The sequence below is a fragment of the Centroberyx gerrardi genome, chromosome 15 (genome assembly GCF_048128805.1).
Source record: "Centroberyx gerrardi isolate f3 chromosome 15, fCenGer3.hap1.cur.20231027, whole genome shotgun sequence".
In the NCBI taxonomy this organism is placed as follows: Eukaryota; Metazoa; Chordata; class Actinopteri; order Beryciformes; family Berycidae; genus Centroberyx; species Centroberyx gerrardi.
This window is the reverse complement of record NC_136011.1, coordinates 20,425,600-20,441,399: the sequence shown is the minus strand read 5'-3', so window position 1 is coordinate 20,441,399 and position 15,800 is coordinate 20,425,600. Positions and strand designations below refer to the sequence as shown.

General features: G+C 40.7%; 1 protein-coding gene across 1 annotated transcript; it reads left to right on the top strand.

Moving 5' to 3' along the window:
* The first annotated feature begins 285 nt into the window (after window positions 1–285).
* On the top strand, window positions 286–4,293 carry LOC139917475 (uncharacterized). The gene is made up of 2 exons (XM_071906606.2): window positions 286–490; window positions 2,723–4,293. Exons 1-2 carry the CDS (start codon window positions 310–312, stop codon window positions 3,688–3,690), a joined length of 1,149 nt encoding a protein of 382 aa, XP_071762707.2. The 5' UTR covers window positions 286–309; the 3' UTR covers window positions 3,691–4,293.
* Window positions 4,294–15,800: the final 11,507 nt, after the last annotated feature.

The following is a 15,800-nucleotide window of genomic DNA, read 5'->3' as shown; positions in this document are numbered from 1 at the left end:
ACTCCCTTCTTTTCTTTTATAGCTAAAAATAGTTGGTAATTGCAGTGGCTGTCTATGCCTCAAAAAAAGAAATAAACTACTGGAAACACTGTCCACATTTGAATTTAGTTGAACTACCGCCAAGCACAGTAACTGTCGTCCATACCAGTCCGTTTCCTCTGGAGGGCAGCAACACGCTCGAGATTCGCCCAAACCGCCTCAAATCTCACGAGAAGTAGATCCGCGGTGATTTGGTTTTGTTTACTTCCGTAGCTTGCAAGCTAACCTAAAACCTGGAGCAGCCACACCAACAACCTGTGAGGGTTTAAAATGTCTGCACCGCTGCTTCTCAGGGCTTTCGTAAACGAGCGACTGACAGCCGCTGCTGATGAAATATTTGGGGTGTTTGAAAAAACAATATCAAAATATGAGGAAGAAGTTTCCAGCTCTCAGCAGGAGATTGAGCGCCTGAGAAGGCTGCTGCTCGATTTTGGTTCAAATCAGAAAACAGGTGTGTTAATGCTGAACGCTCGTCATTTATCTCTCCGTCATGGTCATGTATCCGCTAATGCCAGACGTGTTAATTTCCAATATTATCCTGAAAATAAAAGTCAAGCGTATAACATGGCTCTCGAGGCATTGGAGGTGGAAACTGTATTTAGCAGGTTTCCCAAGCCGTAAGTTCATCACTAACATGCCATTTTGTGTGCTATTGACTTGACATAACTGCTAATAGGAATGATGTTTTACTGAACTTTTCATGTTTAATGTTGTGTCACTTTTTGTTTTCATGGCACTAAATTATCTGGCTACTTACCCTGTTGATGCTTGAGGGTCATTCCGTGTCAACTCAACCAGAGCTCGGTGGCTCGAACTTTTGATTTTGATCATTTTTCTCCTGGTGGAAGATATACATAAATGATTAAGAAACCCCAAATATTAAAGCTCACTGATCATTATTTACTGAGTTTCCCCCAATTTTTGTCGAGTGAGGGTCAAAACGATAATTTTCGCCTATGATTTGGAGCAAGTTTAGGGGTCTAAAAGCGACACTGAGAAAGGTAGCAGCTCCACTATTTTTCTTTTACAGAGAGACTTGGAGGTAGACTACAAGATTCTGGCAGTTTCAGCACTTGATTTTGTGATGTGTGCCTATGGCAGCAGCCGAAAAACAGAAAAAACACATGAGTGAGTGATTTTTCTGAAAGTTTAAATATCAATCACTCCGAAAGTACCTTTTACTTCCTGGTTTAAAATAGAAATATCTCAGTGTCTATGCATTTGCAAGGCCCTGGGTGTTTTTTTCTCTTAGATAATGACCTGTGAATATAGCTTCAGAATGAATTGTTTGTTTTCAAAGGTCAAAAACCAACTGTGTGACACATGGTAGGAAGCTAGTCTTTTGTGTCCATAAAGAAGAGGTTCTGAAGTAAAAATAATATAAAAATTGGAAATGTATCTTTTTCCTTCATTAAAAAAAATGGGCAAATATGACAAAAAAAAGTTTTCGAGGGTCAGAAATACACTACATTGGCAATGTGTGACAAACCAATACTTCCATTGTTGTGCAGAGGGCCTGTAAATTGAATTAAGAACTGTTTCTCTCATGAAATTTACGGCTGGGGACAGAAAGTGGCAAAGTCAGGTCAGGCTCATGGACGGTTTGCAGGATCCTGCGCTTCGTCAGATGGCCTCTAGAGGGCGCGTCATGGGGTCTGCACAGGATCTGTGCTTGTTTTTTGTCACATTTGCCCTAATTTTGTTTTAATGAAGGAAAAAGATACATTTCCAAATTTTATATTATTTTACTTCAGAACCTCTTCTTTATGGACACAAAAGACTAGCTTCCTACCATGTGTCCCACAGTTGTTTTTTGACCTGTCAAATTTGACTACTTAATTCTGGAGCTATATTCACAGGAGAATAAACCACCCAGGTCCTTGCAAATGCATAGACACCAAGATATTTTTATTTTAAACCAGGAAGTAAAAGGATATTGAAGTATCTTTGATAGATTTGTAGTGATTAACATCTAAACTCTTAAAAAAACACATTTTTTTTTTTTTAAATCATTTTTCAGCTACTGCCATAGGCACACATCACAAAATCAAGTGCTGAAACTGCCAGAATCTTGTAGTCTACCTCCAAGTCTCTCTGTAAAAGAAAAATAGTGGAGCTGCTACCTTTCTCAGTGTCGCTTTTAGACCCCTAAACTTGCTCCAAATCATAGGCGAAAATTATCGTTTTGACCCTCACTCTACAAAATTGGGGGAAACTCAGTAAATAATGATCAGTAAGCTTTTATATTTGGGCTTTCTTCATCATTTATGTATATCTTCTACCAGGAGAAAAATTATCAAAATCAAAAGTTTGAGCCGGCGAAGTTTCTGAAATTTGGTTGATTTGACACAAATGACCCTTGAGGAATGTTTACTTATTTCACTTTTGCAATAATTGTAAGTCGCTCTGGATGAGAGCATCTGCTAAATGCCTAAATTGTTAAGTATAAATTGTGTATGCTTTTATCCAATGTGCCTTATAATACTGTGAGTGCGTAAAGTTTTAACATAGGTGGCCCCAGTAGGGATCACACCCCTAAACTCGACAGCGTTGGTGTCATGCTTTTGCCTTTAGGACCAGAAGACATCTGGCAGCAACCACATCCTTATACCAACAGTGATGAGAACATAGGTGAATACATTTAAAATGTGAGAGATGCTAACATTTTTTCCCTTGTCTCCAGACCCGCCTCAACCCCCTGTCTGTAAGGAGGAGACCCCCCCTGAGGAGCGGAGCCAGTGGGACCCGGAGCCCCTACACGTTAAAGAGGAAGATCAGGAATCGTGGACCAGTCGGCAAGAAGAACCGGTTCAAGAGTTCGAGGAAGCGGATGTCCTCTACCTCCCTCTTTCCTCTACTTGGGTGAAACATGAGCGAGACCCAAGTCCGTCTTTGCAGCCTCAGATTCAAAACGCTGAAAGCGGAGAGAGGCTTCAGGAGTTGCAGGGAGCTAAAATCATGCAGTTCACACTACCTCGTCTCGCCTCAACTCCATCTTCGCAACCTCAAATTCAAAGTGATGAAAGTGTGCCAGATGGTAGTGAGAGTAAAAGACCTGTGGCAAGTTTTAATAAACTTAAATCGAACAACACACTGACAGGCAAAACCCAGATGTCCCTTATCGCTTCTGGGAAATCAGCTGCACCTGACCACCACTGCTATTTGTGTCAGAAGTCTTTTGCCTATATGCAGCACTTGATAAATCATGTTCAGCGCATACATTCAAAAGATGCAGGTGCCCTCTGCGGTGTGTGCGGCAAAAACCTGGAGTCCGCTGACAGTCTTAACGCGCACCTCAAAACGCACAAGGGCTCAAGGTTTTGTCGCGTGTGCGGTAAACTTTGCACCGGCAGCACCGCTTTGACCGAACACATGGCCAGCCACGCGGGGGTGAAGCTGCACCGCTGCCACGTGTGCGGGAAAGAGTGCAGTCGAAAAGGAGATCTGAAAATACACATGAGAATTCACACGGGGGAGAAACCCTTCTGCTGCTCTTTCTGTTGCAGGAGTTTCACGCACAGCGGCCACCTGAGGAAGCACATGCGAAGCCACACAGGAGAGAGGCCGCACCAGTGTGAAGTGTGCGGCAGAGGATTTCTTCAAAGCACACACCTGAAATGCCATTTGAGGACTCATGCTGAAAAATATTGAGTTAAAGATTATCATTCACTGAAGGCAGGAGTTGCTCTCCTCTAGGGCTGAACGATATTGACAAAAAAAATCGTGATTATTTGACAGAATATTGCAATTGCGATTTAAACGATTGCGATTCATATCTTGTCATACATTCTTTAGAACTTTAAAATTGTTTAAAGAAAAGTGATTTTGTTAAAAAAGATCAATGTCAGTGTGCAGGATTTACTGAATTTGAGTATGATGAAAGGTTTTAACCAGTAATGTACTTAATTCATGGACCAAAGATTACCTGGAGCTCTAAAACACCTTGTTCAGAAATCCAGTTTGGACGCCCCTCTCTCTTAAGCAATTAATTGCAGCCTCTGCGATTTGGAAATTGCAGAAGTTCATATTGCAATTTCGATTTATTTATTTATTTTTTTCAAGTAATTGTTCAGTTCTACTCTCCACTGTTCTCCTGACCCGGGTTGGGGTGGGAACACTTTTACTCATTAACACGTCACAGTAATGTACTTTTTTCAGGAATGAGTAGTGTAACAAATTACTATTTTGTCTAATGATACTGCAGTTACCATTGAGAAAAATAATTTGTGACTTTGTTGTCATTCCTCCTATATATCAGAATTTCCTTCTTAAAACTAATTATGTGTCTGTCATTAATTATTGGGTAGCTGTTGTGCTGGTTTAGGCCAATGGTTCCCAAAGACATAACAGCCTATAGTTTAATCACAATATCATAGCACTTATAGAACATTTAAAAATTTAAAACATTTTGAAAGCTTACTGAAATCACTCAAACTTACACAGAAGACACAGAGGCCCTTTGGCGTCTGTGGAAAAAGTTTAAAGTCCACCGATGGTCTGACAGCCCATCTACAAACATCAAAAGCTGCCAAGTTTGAGACAAACAATTCACTACAATCATAAAGGGGGTGAAGCCATTCAGGTGATAGATTTGTGGTAAAGGATTCAAAGGAAATGATGGACTGACAATACACAAGGATCGCACAGGAGAGACACCATGCCGCTGCTCTTATTGAACTCAGCATGAGGAGTCGGCACATGGGAGAGACTAAACACACAAATGCTCTCTCTCTCAACAGGCTCACACACCAGCACACACACACTAACACACACACACCCTTCATTCACTCAGTACACCGTCACTACTTTTGAACTTACCTGCACAAATTTGTATTTTTGTCTATTCTGTGTTTTTCTCACTATATTTTCCTCACTTTTTAATCACTTCACGACTATGTTTTAGCACTCTTCACTTAAGTATGGAATTAGAAATTGTCCATGGCCCACCCTGTCCCGTGCAGACTCCTGCCGTCCCGCTGAAGGCCGTGAAATCAGCATGATTAATAATTACATTTATTTGCAAACGTGCCAGCTGCTCTGTGGCAATGGGCACCTCTGATTTATGGCTCTGTAAACGCAAACAGTCATTGTCCATATTCAGAGAAGACAGGAGGGGAGATGGAGGCAGAGGGGGAGTTTTGGACGCCTGCTCTCAAAATATAATTTTATCTTCCGAAGTCAGCGGCCCTGTCCTGGAGTCTTTGTCCTCCTTCCCTCCCTCCTTCCCTCCCTCCTTCCTTCCATCCATTCGTCTCGTTCTGCCTCCACTCCTTACCTTGTCCGTGGTCCATGGAGCGTTGCTTTTTGATCTCAGTGGGCATCAAAGGAGTCTGGGGCCGCTGGGCTTCAGGCATTGTGCTTGCAGACTGCTGGTTTTGTGGACAGACTATCGTTAGCATTGTGTTAGCATTGCCTTCAGTGTTGAGGTGTATGTCCACAGCGTGTGCAGAGGATTGCACAGAGATCTAAAACTGCCTAGCTTAAAAAAGGGAAAGTGAGATACCATAGGATAACTAAGAGGCTTTAGAATATAAAAAACCTGGGCATTTATTTATTATAAGTCATTATCGGGACATAATTTGAATATGCTGGTCACACTCACAAAAAAGTAATGTGAGCAGGAGTCTGTCACAAAGTAGATGGAAGTGACATGGAGTTGGCTCAGGCTATTTGTCCTTTCTGTGTGTGCTTGTCTGGACTGATGGAGATGCAGTGTGTTCATCAGGCCCTGCTGTCTGCTGAAGAGTCAGAACAAGACTGGATTACCTCGATCATTAATCATCGTCAATGAGGCAGCATGCACTCACACACTAAAACTTAATTTACAAATATCACGCTGTTGTCATGTGAAAACCTTGAAACTCCAATTATCATGTTTTCACTTAAGTTGAAGGATTGCATGGCTTTCTATGGGTTGAGAAAATTCTGTCATCTTTGGGTTTATAAAACGCCTTCAGGCCCCATTGGATAAACTCAAACATGCATGGTGGTCAAGCTAAAAACAAGGCTTCTTTTCTTTTTGGAGTTTGGAGTTATGAGATTTTCACCCAACAGCGACAATATGCACAAATGCACAAACATCTACACACACAAGCAGTCACACACACACATCTCTCCGCACACAGACAGAGTAGTTGTGACAGCTACTGTCCACCAACCTGTCCGCAGCATAATCTCATTGGGGTCCCTCTGACATATGGGCCTGTTCTGCTGAGAGATGGCCTGTGATGGAGTGGAGAAGACAAGGCGTTCAAGCGTATAATAGACGTCTAAATCATCTGGACTCAGCCAGCGGGTCCTCATGCACTTTCACTGGAAGTCCTGGAAGTATGAGGGGAAACGCACAGGAAAGACAGAATGAAGGCTGTTAAGTACCTGAATGGAGACTCTCTAGTGTCAGTGTGGGTGGGGGTCAGGGTGGGGGTCAGGGTTGGGGCCATTCATGAATTGAATTGAGAATGCATGGTAAATTCCAATTCAATTTCTGGAATTGAATTGGAATGACAGGAAACAGAATTGAATTCCGTTAAATTCCATGAAATAAATTCCACTTCTATGAGAGGCTCTCTTGACTCGCTAAACATTATAAATCAAACATTATGAATTGAATAAAAGACAGTTAAACAAATCAAATACATTCAATCATAATGTATGTATTACGATTACACGAATTGCATCAAATACCACCTGAAAGGCTTTAACATGTTATAATATTCAGTATTGATAATGTATAAGACTATGTGTAATCTCAGATGTGTGGTAAGAAAAAAACAAACAAAAAAACATGCAATTTCACAGAATTTCATTGATTTAAATTCAACTTCTTGAAATTCCAATTCAATCAATTTCTGTTTCCTGTAGGTGTTTTTCAAATTCCAATTCCAATTCCTCAGTTAAATTGGAATCGATGAGTTCATGAATGAATTGACCCCAACCCTGGTAGGGGTCAATGTTTTGGTGTCACATCCACACTAAAACACAGAGATGAAGGGAGAGAGAGAGAGAACTAAAACTGAAAACCTACACCTGACATTTATGACACTGTTGCAGTGTTTGTACAAACTTCCAGTTGGATAAACAAGGCAGTGACCGCTTAGTAACTCTAATGAACTCCATGCAGCAGTGTTTCTGCTGATGCTGGCGGCACAGTGACGCTCATCACACCTGTCTGCCACGTGCAGTGTTGTACCTGTCAGTGTTGTGCAGATGGGCTCCGGCTCCCCCAGGTACCCGGGCTAAATGCCCGTCATTAATCACCACATAAAGCCTCCCCAGCGGGAGACGCCCCAGGTTAGACCGCATCAAGAAATAAATTGGCTGAAAAATGGCTCTGGACGGAGTCACCATCCCTAGAGAGGAGAGGAGAGGAGAGGAGAGGAGAGGAGAGGAGAAGAGAAGAGAAGAGAAGAGAAGAGAAGAGTCTTTCCCAGTCCTCTGAACAATATGTCAGTTAGCAAACCAACATCATTCACTTTGCTCAAATTGCGTTCCAACAGTGGTGACAATCTCCACTGCTTGCTTTCTGATTTGTACACATTCAGTTAGTTCATTTAGTTCACAAGTTAGTTCACTTTATTTATTGGTCAGGAAAACCTCATAAATATCTCACCTTATGTATTTTCACAAACAGAGATGGGAGGGTTGTGATTTATATTTTCTCTATGTTATCAGTTATCTATGGAAGAGGATTAGGGCCGCATGAAAAATGTATTTGAGTTCTGAGTTTAAAGTCAGAATTCTGAGATTAAAGTCAGAATTCTGAGAATAAAGTCAGAATTCTGAGATTAATGTCAGAATTCTGAGTTTAAAGTCAGGACAAGGAGTGTGACTTTAAAGTCAGAATTCTGAGATTAAAGTCAGAATTCTGAGAATAAAGTCAGAATTCTGAGTTTTAAATCAGAATTCTGAGAATAAAGTTCTGACTGTTTTCTCAGAATTCTGACTTTAATCTCAGAATTCTGGCACAATAGTGGCACTTTGAGAGCTTTGCTTTCAGTCCTTGCTCTTGAAGTCTAGAGAAGACCTCCTCCAATTATTGCAGGTGCTGCTGAACTGTGGATGAGAACACAATGACATCATCAAGGTACAGTAGAACAGACTGGTATCTCTGATCACCAAACAGCCTTTCCATAAGCCTTTGAAATGTGGCAGGAGCATTACATAGCCCAAATGGCATCCTGTTCCACTCAAAAAGCCCAAAGGGGGTACAAACGGCAGTCTTGGCTCTGTCTTTTTCTGCTACCGTTACCTGGTTGTACCCACTCACTAGGTCCAGGGTGGAGAAGTATTTGGCCCCACACAGGGCATCAAGTGACTCTTCTATCCTGGGGACGGGGTAGGCATCCCTGCGTGTTTTAGCATTCAGATGACGGTAGTCAATACACAGCCTCAGAGTCCCATCTTTCTTCATCACTACCATAATGGGAGATGAGTAAGGGCTGCTACTCTCTCTGATGACCTTAGCCTCAATTAGCTGCTTGATGTGCGCTTTAACAGTCTCATACTGGGATGGAGGAATGCGGCGATATGGTTGCCTAACAGGACCTCATCTACCAATGGAATCTCATGAGTTATGAGGTTGGTGCACCCGAAATCTCCCTCACCCTTGGAAAACAGAGCTTGATACTTTAAAAGTAGAGCCCTAGCCTCAGCTTCCTCTTGCTCAGAAAGTCAATCTCAAATAGATCTAACTGGGCTGGAGCTGTCCTCCCCTTTTCAGTGGTGTGAGAAGAGACATAAGCTGTGTACTGGGAAGATCTCTCTGCTGGTAAATGAAATGCTGGTATATTAGGGTCTACTGCCTCAGCACACTGTACGGTGGCTACCACTTGGCGGGGCCGCATCCTAACATCAGTCGTGCCAACATTGGTGATAGGGGCAAAAAGTGTACCTCTTTCTGCTGTAACAAGGCATGGCGATACCAGCAGGCCATCAGGCAGGATTCCCTCTCCAGGCTCAAGTGGTTCAAGGGGAAAGCTGACTGGTTTCCCAAGTGGCACTTGGGGACAGGTTACAAGGACCATGGAAAGTGTCCCTGCTGGAATAGTTCCTTGTGACTTTCCCTAGTCTGACCTTAAAACGAGAAGTAGTGTTGTTAATAGCCTCTATCTGCACACATACACGTAATGCTTGTTGCCAAGCTGGGCCAGCTGACTGCACCTGGGGGGACTGGAAAAGTTCAGGACCATATATTTCGTAAAGCTATTTGAAGCAAAGGCGTATGACAGTCATGCCTAAAACCCTAGGGACAGCTATCTTGCGTTCCCTTAAAACTGGATTACATTGGTCTTTCACAATTAGCACTCCTCACTTTGGCATGTGTCTATCAAGTACCTCAATGTCTGCAGAAAAGTGGCTTGTGGAGGGTGAGTCACCTTGCAATACCAGCCAATATGGCCAGGTTGGTTACAATTAAAACAAATGGGCCGACCATCTGGGGTGCGTTTAAACGTATTGCCTGTTCTCTGAGACCCTGCTCAGTACATGAAATGGTTGATGCTTTCAATAACAATCTGAGTAATACACTGAACAAAGTGGCCCCACTCAAGGTCAAAAAGAGGTTAAGTGGCAAAATATCACCATGGATAAATAACTCTGTCCATGAGCTCAAGAGAACATGTAGAGCAGCAGAAAGGAAGTGGAGAAAATCTGGACTTGAGGTCCATCATAGCATTTATAAAGAATCCTTAACTGCATATAACAATGCTGTACGTGCTGCAAGAAAAGCCCATTTCTCAAAGATCATTACAGAGAGCGGGAGCGATCCTAGAATACTATTTTCCACCATTGACCAACTGCTGAATCCTGCCCCTGTCTCTGACATTTTAAGCCAAGCCTCTGATGCAAAATGTGAGGAATTTGCTAACTTTTTTAAAAACAAAATCACAACTATCAGGGCTAGTATCGCTTCAGGTGCTGGTAATTTCAATAACCAACCTTGTAAAAGTCAAACATTCATGAGGGCATTTTCTAGTATTTCTGTTGCAGAACTTAATAAGATTGTAATAGAGAGTAAATCTTCCACCTGCTCTCTTGACCCTGTCCCCACTACATTTTTAAGAGGGTTTTCAATAGTGTTTCAAACTCTGCTCTGAAAATCATTAATACATCACTTGAGACTGGGGTTTTTCCTGATGCCTTTAAAACCGCTGTTGAAGAAATCACATTTGGACTGTGGGGTCCTAAGTAACTACAGGCCCATATCAAACCTTCCTTTTTTAAGTAAGGTACTTGAAAAAGTGGTTTCTAACCAAATTAACAACTTTTTAAATGAAAACAACATTCTGGAGAAGTTTCAGTCAGGTTTCAGAGCCAACCACAGCACAGAAACTGCTCTCACCAAAATAGTCAATGATTTGCGACTTAGCACTAATGCCAACAGGGTCTCAGTTCTGGTTCTTTTGGACTTGAGTGCAGCATTTGACACCATCGACCACAATATTCTCATAGATCGTCTCAAGAATTGGGTTGGTCTCTCTGAATGTGTCCTAAACTGGTTCAGAACGTACATTACAGGGAGGAAATGTTTCATCTGTCTTGGAGATCATGTATCAGAGAAACATGATCTAACTTCTGGTGTTGTACAAGGAAGCTGTCTTGGTCCCCTGCTTTTCTCACTGTACATGCTTCCATTAGGTGATATTATCAGAGAACATAATGTCAATTTCCATAGCTATGCTGATGATACACAACTATACATTTCTGTAGAGCCAAATCATGCAGATGCCTTAAGCTCCCTCACTACTTGTCTATTGGCTATCAATGATTGGATGAACACAAATTTCTTAAAACTGAATGAAGATAAGACAGAAATACTTTTGGTCGGCCCCAAAGCCAAAAGAGAAGAACTCTCCACAAGACTTGGGAACCTGAATCCCTCGATCAAATCAGAAGTAACAAGGCTGGGTGTTATCTTAGATTCTGATCTAAGTTTTAATTCACATATAAGCAAGGTGACCAGAACAGCATTCTTTCATCTTAGAAATATTGCCAAGGTGCGGCCCTTCCTAACCCAGAAAGATGCTGAAAAGCTAACTCACACGTTTGTTACAAGTAGACTGGACTACTGCAACGCCCTTTTTACCGGCCTCCCAAAAAAGTCTATTGAGAGGCTTCAGCTTATCCAAAACTCTGCAGCTAGGCTTTTAACAAAAACAAGGAAGCGAGAGCATATCACTCCGGTTTTAGCTGCATTGCACTGGCTCCCAGTGTCCTTTAGAATTGATTTTAAAGTTCTTTTACTTGTATACAAAGCTCTTAATGGCTTAGGACCGGCCTACATTACAGAATCCCTGCTGTTCTACATTCCATCAAGAGCCCTCAGGTCTTCTACTGCTGGTTTTTTAGAAGTACAAAACCCCACTCAAAAGAAGATTGGGGATGCAGCCTTTTTTAACTATGCTCCTAAACTGTGGAACACCCTCCCAAAGAATATTAGAGAGGCGGGCTCTGTAAGCATTTTCAAACAACTGCTAAAAACATATCTTTTCAGCTTAGCTTTTAAGTAGCCTTCATTTTAACTGTTTCTGTTCAGGATCCCAACAGAGCTGACATGGGCAAGTACAAATTTTCATTGGTCTTGTCCGGGTAATGCTTACTTGCACAAGTGAACACTATATGTGGGGGGGACAGAGCTTTACCCTGTATGATTCTCATCCATCTGTGGATGGTGAGGTTTTTGACCAAGAGGAGAATCTATGATTCTCGTCTGCCTTAGGCAGTGAGATCTGACGTAAATATCGGATCAAGAGTAGAATCAGGAAGTAAATTAAAGAAAAACATATGGGTTCACTCACAATGTGCATCTAGAAGTGGGAGTATTTGTTGTGTTCTTCTATCTTTCTATTTTACTTGATTTGATTCTTTTAATGCAGTGCATCTTGCTTGTTCTTTTATATGAATTTTATCTTTTTATCTGTCTTTTATCTGCCTTTTTTTTGATGTAAAGCACTTTGAGCTGCATGTTGTGTATGAAAGGTGCTATACAAATAAAGGTTATTATTATTATTATTAATAATAAAGGCCTGTATCAGCCATAACAACTTCAAGTCAACATTTCAAGGTGTTTACTGAGTTGTGTGGTGGTTCTTAAGCTATTATATGCATAAGCTTATATGGGGCGAAGTATCTAAGATGCGCTTTTAGTAGTCCATCTAAGGAACATTGTAGTTTCACTACGGCAGACCCACGTCATTAACATCCGCCGTAAGTGCAGTCGGATTCTCTTAGCACCGCGGTTGTCTTTTCCTAAACCCTTATGAATTCTCCTTCACATCTTTCCTTGACCTCATGACGTTTTCCAACGAGGTCAAGGAAAAGTGGTTAAGAATAGGAGTTAGGACGTATTTTTTTGACTATTCGACCGCAGCCCTGGTCTTGAACATCTCCACTTCCTGTGAGTTTGACACACCAGATGGTTTAGCCTGCAAAATTTGGTCCATTAAAGCCATCAGTACACAAAACTCCTGCAAGGACTCACCCTCACGTTGCTTCCTCTCAAAGAATTTTTGTTGCAAGGTTACAAAGGACTGCGAGCAGCCAAATCTCTGTGGGACTCTCTCTGACAACAGTGGGCCTGCATTTGATTTCTGTGTGGGCCTCACCCTCCAAATGGTCATATACAAAAAAAGCTTTATCAACCTCTGACATATGCCTGTCCCTTATACAGCTCTGCATTTCCTCCAAACTAAGAGACCCTTTAGTGTTAGCACCAGAGAATTTTGAGTACCTACGCTCCCTTGGGAGGTAGACTGCTTGTTCCCATCCAACCTCACTACCTGGTGCAGAAGCAGAGTTGCTGGCCGAAGCGCCACCTTGTTGTGAGCTAACAAAGACTCAACTGTACTGGTTAAATCCTGCCGACAACGCCAAAATGTGGTATGTAGAGAGAGGGGACCCCTTAAGAGGTTCTCTAAAAACCATAAATAAAAACTCTACAGGTTGGAGAGCAGAAATCTTTTTTTTATTGCACGAGTCTTAAACAGAATATCAAGTTTAAACCAGTCGTCAGCCAAAATACTAATAAAATCATAACTTAAAACACAATAGCTGGCGACAGGTTAATTGCATTCAGGACATAAGATATAAAATAAAAACACAATTCCAATAACTACATGACCACTACAAAAGGTGTAAGCTTAAGATTCTAAAACCTCTGGCTTTGGTTAAGTTGTTAATGCAGAATAAAAAACTAAAAGACAATAAATAGAACCATAAATACTAATCAGCGGCTGACAACATGTGCAAACCCCAAGCAAGCGTAGCTGTCCTCACCTATGCCTGTCTATATATAACAAGCTAAATGGGTGATAACAACTGAATAATTGGGCAATAGGATTACTGGGACAACCGCCCACTCCTAGTCCCTGGGGCTACACGCTGATCAACTCACACTCGTCTGGCTTGCAAGGCTGCCTCACTGTTCTGCATCTTGATTCAGCTGGGCATCTAGAATCCAATGTAGAAGAACAGCTGTAATGCATACAAAGGCCTGCTGTAAGAGCGGTATTACCAGTGCATGCATGTGGTTACCGTCATTCAAAATATTTCTTCCAATATTCCCAACACACTGACCAAGTATTGGGCTTTAGCTGCACATTAATAGCCTTGGGATGAATGAAAGCTGCTGGTCCTAATATTTGGCAGGTGTATCATGTTCTCAAACAAGTGCAGTTAAATTGCAGGCCGATCAAAGAAAATGGCCAAACAGTGAAATTCTGTCATTCTAGTAATTGATATCTATCTGGGCCAAGTGGTGGAGACAATGCTTTTTGTAAACTTACAAGTCCTTTGAAACTGCATAATTTGAATGTTACATAATTTCTGATGTAATTTAATACATCCAAATAATGCATTTAAAATTCATTTGTAAACATCTCGGTGGGCCTTGGGAGGATGTTTCCTTTGCAAAATCATTACATAGAAAACTAAACAGCAAATAGTTCAACATCTATTAAGTGAAATATTGTTTGAAGGAGGTTTAAAAAAAGTTATAATAAGGGAATTACTTTGCATTTTAACAGTTCTAAGATGCTTTGTTTATTGAAACTTTTGACACGTCCTCCATCACTTCAACAATCCTAGGATGTGGCAATTCCTAGTATTTCTGGTGATTTTGGTACTTGGGGGTGTGAAGTAATCACAGTAAAAAAAGGGAATGATATTACTATGCCATTCCCCACAGTCACCAACTATAAAACACGTCCCCTTGTACAAGCCAGTCAGATTTTGCTCCAGTTTCTATGTAGGCACAGGTCTGAAATCGACCAATCAGCGCTAAGAGGAGGGCAGGCCTTCCAGAATGGCCAGCCAATCAGAGCAGTAGCTCATTGGCATAAAAAGCTGCTTATGTAAAACAACCTATTTTCTTGTAGGTGGGAAACAAACACTGGGAAGTGAATAGCTAAAGCTATAACTAAATGATTGAATGATTGAATGATTGATGATGAAAAAACTGAACAGATTTAACAGATTAACAGATTTTATAGACACCAGGTAATCATATAAAATTGCTGAAAAAGCAAAAGATACCCCCCCCCCCCCCCCCCCCAGATGTTTTTTTTCCTATAGACAAATAACAGGGTCTTTATTCTTTTGAATAAGACAAAACCAAAACGTGTTTGTTCTGGACTTTTCTGACAAGTTTCTCTGGTCTCTTAACAAAGTACATTTACCACACTAATACAAAAACAACAAATTATTAAGCTACAGACTAAATAAAGTGCATGAATAATATCAAATTTGATTCACATTGAATATAGACTGAAGTCAATAAAGACTGAAGTGCACAAATAACTGTAGTGGTTTTTTTCTGATGAAAAACAAAATAAAAACAAAAAACACATTAAAGTTTTAAAATTAGTCCTATCACATTCACAACTCTTTTGAAAATCCTGACAAAATAAGTGCAAATAGTGCAAATACTCATTAAGTTCAATCAGTGCATCTAATAAGGTGCACACACGTGGCAGGACACCAACACTATACAGCAATGTGCAATGAAACAAAGGAAATAATTATCTCCTCCTAAATTCTTAGATACAGGCTTGAACTTTTGGAGGTCAGGAGATCTTTGAAAAGAGGGCAGGTTATAAAACTTGCGGTTAGGGTTATTGCAGGCTTTTTGTAAACTTCAAAAATCCTTAAAAAAAATATTGAAACTGCAAAACAATGTTACATAATTTCTAATGTAAGTACATCCAAATAATGCATTTAAAATTCATTTGTGAAAATCTCAGTGGGCCTTGGAGGATGTTTCCTTTGCCAAATCATTATATAGAAAACTAAACAGCAAATAGTTCAAAATCTATTAAGTGAAATATTGTTTGCCAAAGAGAACTATTTTGAATACACACACTAGGCTCTCTACATCCTATGGGTTTAAATGTTAATTTTGACATGAGGGTTATGTTATAATAGGGAGTATTCTTGAGGTCAAGCTATCTATTTAGGGGTTTAGTGACTGTACTCTATGATGACCTCGCCTGATGTTTGTACAGTTTCTTCCCCCTTTTTTGTAAATTTATACATGTTTATTCTTACCTGTTTACCATGTTTATAAGCTTACTATTATATATATATATATATATATATATATATATATATATATATATATATATATATATGTTCACGCTGTGCTCTTTGATGTAGCCCTACACCCCTCTTGTAGAATTATATGTATCTTATACTGCTAATGTGTAACTGAGTTTTTGAATCTGTATATGTGCACTATAGGATGGATATCTAAAAGGACTACAAATTGA